This window comes from Tigriopus californicus, chromosome 7 (assembly GCF_007210705.1).
Source record: "Tigriopus californicus strain San Diego chromosome 7, Tcal_SD_v2.1, whole genome shotgun sequence".
Classification (NCBI taxonomy): Eukaryota; Metazoa; Arthropoda; class Copepoda; order Harpacticoida; family Harpacticidae; genus Tigriopus; species Tigriopus californicus.
This window is the reverse complement of record NC_081446.1, coordinates 13,714,571-13,716,959: the sequence shown is the minus strand read 5'-3', so window position 1 is coordinate 13,716,959 and position 2,389 is coordinate 13,714,571. Positions and strand designations below refer to the sequence as shown.

At 45.6% G+C, this 2,389-nt stretch overlaps 1 protein-coding gene across 1 annotated transcript; it reads left to right on the top strand.

Annotated features, from left to right (window-relative positions):
* The first annotated feature begins 69 nt into the window (after positions 1-69).
* LOC131884055 (uncharacterized protein K02A2.6-like) lies at positions 70-1,551 on the top strand. The gene has a single exon (XM_059231695.1). It carries the CDS (start codon positions 70-72, stop codon positions 1,549-1,551), a length of 1,482 nt encoding a protein of 493 aa, XP_059087678.1.
* The last annotated feature ends 838 nt before the right edge of the window (positions 1,552-2,389 follow it).

Genomic DNA, 2,389 nt, shown 5'->3' with positions numbered 1-2,389 from the left:
AGGGACGGAGTTCAAAAACTGATTCAGTGCGGTTCAAGATACCTTAAAGATTGTGAAACACGTTACGCCATGGTTGAGCTCGAATCTTTGGCAATTTACTGGGCTGTGCGAAAGTGCCACCTCTACTTGGCTGGCGTTAGTTTTCGCGTGGTTACAGACCACAAACCCCTCGTTCCTATTTTTAACAGGCAATCTCTCCCCGAAATCGAAAATCCCCGCGTTCTCAATTATCGAAGTCGTCTCATAGGTTACAATTTCGTGGTGGAATGGAAGCAGGGCATTGACCATGCTATCACAGACGCATTTTCTCGCGCTCCTGTGTCTAATTCGCACTCAGACCCTGATGACTTGGAAGATCCCGTCAATTATGTCATTGCTTCCCTTAAATCGAATCACCCAGACTTGATGTTAGAAGAGATTATTCGGATCTCCAAAGATGATCAATCCTATTCAGAGCTCAAGTCAGCAATACTTTCCAATTCGGTAAAGTCGGCCGAGTCTGGATATGTGGCTCAATTCAAAAAGATTGCGTGTGAGCTTTCTGTGGAGGAAGAGTTGATTCTGCGAGGCAAAAGAATTGTGATCCCACCCTCGGGTGTGAAGGACATTCTTCAAAAACTCCACTCCAGTCATCAAGGCGTGGAGAAAACGAAGAGAAGGGCCCGTCAAATCGTGTATTGGCCAAGCTATTCCTCGGACATCGCCAATACAGTTGCTGCCTGTCCTCATTGCCTTTACTTCCGCCCCTCCCACGTCCAAGAACCATTGATTCAGGATGCCCCACCTTCTCGTCCTTTCCAGGTGGTGACCGCCGACTTATTTACCTATGAGAAGAATGAGTACTTGGTCTATAGTGATCGCCTTTCCAATTATCCGTTGGTGGTGAAGTATACCGTGGCCCCAAGTGCTTCTTCTCTAATCAAAGATTTCGTAAGGTTCTTTGCCTTGTTCGGCGTCCCCAACACTCTGAGGACCTATAATGGTCCACAATTTGCTTCGAATCTATTTAGCCAATTCTTGACCAAATGGGGCGTGTCCTGGAAGTCTTCCTCGCCGTATTACCCGCAAAGTAATGGTCATGCGGAGGTGATGGTCAAATCTATGAAGTATATCTTGGCCAAAACGGGAGGAGACGTGAATTCCGAAGCATTTATGGAGGGACTTCTGGAATATCGAAATACCCCATTGAGCGACGGTCTTTCCCCGGCACAACGAGTATTTGGGCGTCCGTTACGGTCCAGACTCCCTACCCACGAAGATGTTTTGCTTCCCAAGTCGTCCGAGATTTTAGACCACGCAAAGGCCAAACGCGAGAAGGTTGATCAGTGTCGCAAGGCCAATTATGATGCATCATCCAAGGCGTTGAATCCTTTGCCAATTGGACTCAGCGTTGCCGTTCAAAACCCCCAGAGCCATCGTTGGGATAAAACGGCAACAATTATCAAGACATACCATCGTCGATATCTCCTGCAATTCGCCAACGGAAATAAATCTTGGCGAAATCGTCGTTTCCTTCGAGACTCCAATATCGTCACTGCCCATGAGGCATAAGCTGATGATCCCGATGTCAAAGCTGTCACTCCAAGGAGAAACTCAAGATCCTCCAAGGGTCCACTACGTCTTGAATATCACTAGTCAGTCAGATTTACATTTTCTCGGTTTCCAACCACCTTATTGTTGTTGTTATGTAAATCTTGAAAAGGGGAGTTGTGGTGATATGTAGGTTCCGTTTGTTTGGACTCTTTCTTTCCGTACCTTTACCTTCATTCTCGTTTTCCATGTCTCCTCATTCTTCCTATCTTGCTTGTCATGGTCGGTAGACCCATTCCCAAATCATCCGAATTATATTTAAGTTTATACTCGGTGTTACAATTATTCCGTGGCGCAGTCGGTTAACCAGTTCCGTGGAGGTAAACCGACTTGCAATTGTGTTCCATGTGTGCCCAATTGGTTGGAACTTCATCGTTGGACTTGGTGATATTCTTGCTTCCTGTATTTGGATCGGATTTTGGATTTGTGGTTTGAACTTTCAAGATAAAATCAACGTCCCTAGTTTATCCGTTTTCAATTATATTATTTGAATATGGCTAGCCGTGAAGAAATTTTGAATTTGAAGTCGTCCCGCAAAGGTCATAAAGGCCTTACTACTCGTGCCAAACGGGCGACTCTGGATGCGATTGAATCCTTCATTGAGGGAGATGATCCATTCTATTTGGAGACAAAATTGAAGACGTGGGAGACGAAGTTGAACTTTTATCGAGAAGCCGAAGCCGCCGTCGTTTGCCATTCCTTAGCCGATGAACACGACTATGACAAGGATCTTGATGCTCATGAGAATTTCTTCGATAAGGCTCAGGTCAAGATTAGGGGCTTTCGTCAAGATTTCGAT

Coding starts and splice junctions, on each gene's coding strand:
- LOC131884055 (XM_059231695.1), top strand. CDS start 70: ATGGTTGAGCTCGAATCTTTGGCAATTTACTGGGCTGTGCGAAAGTGC.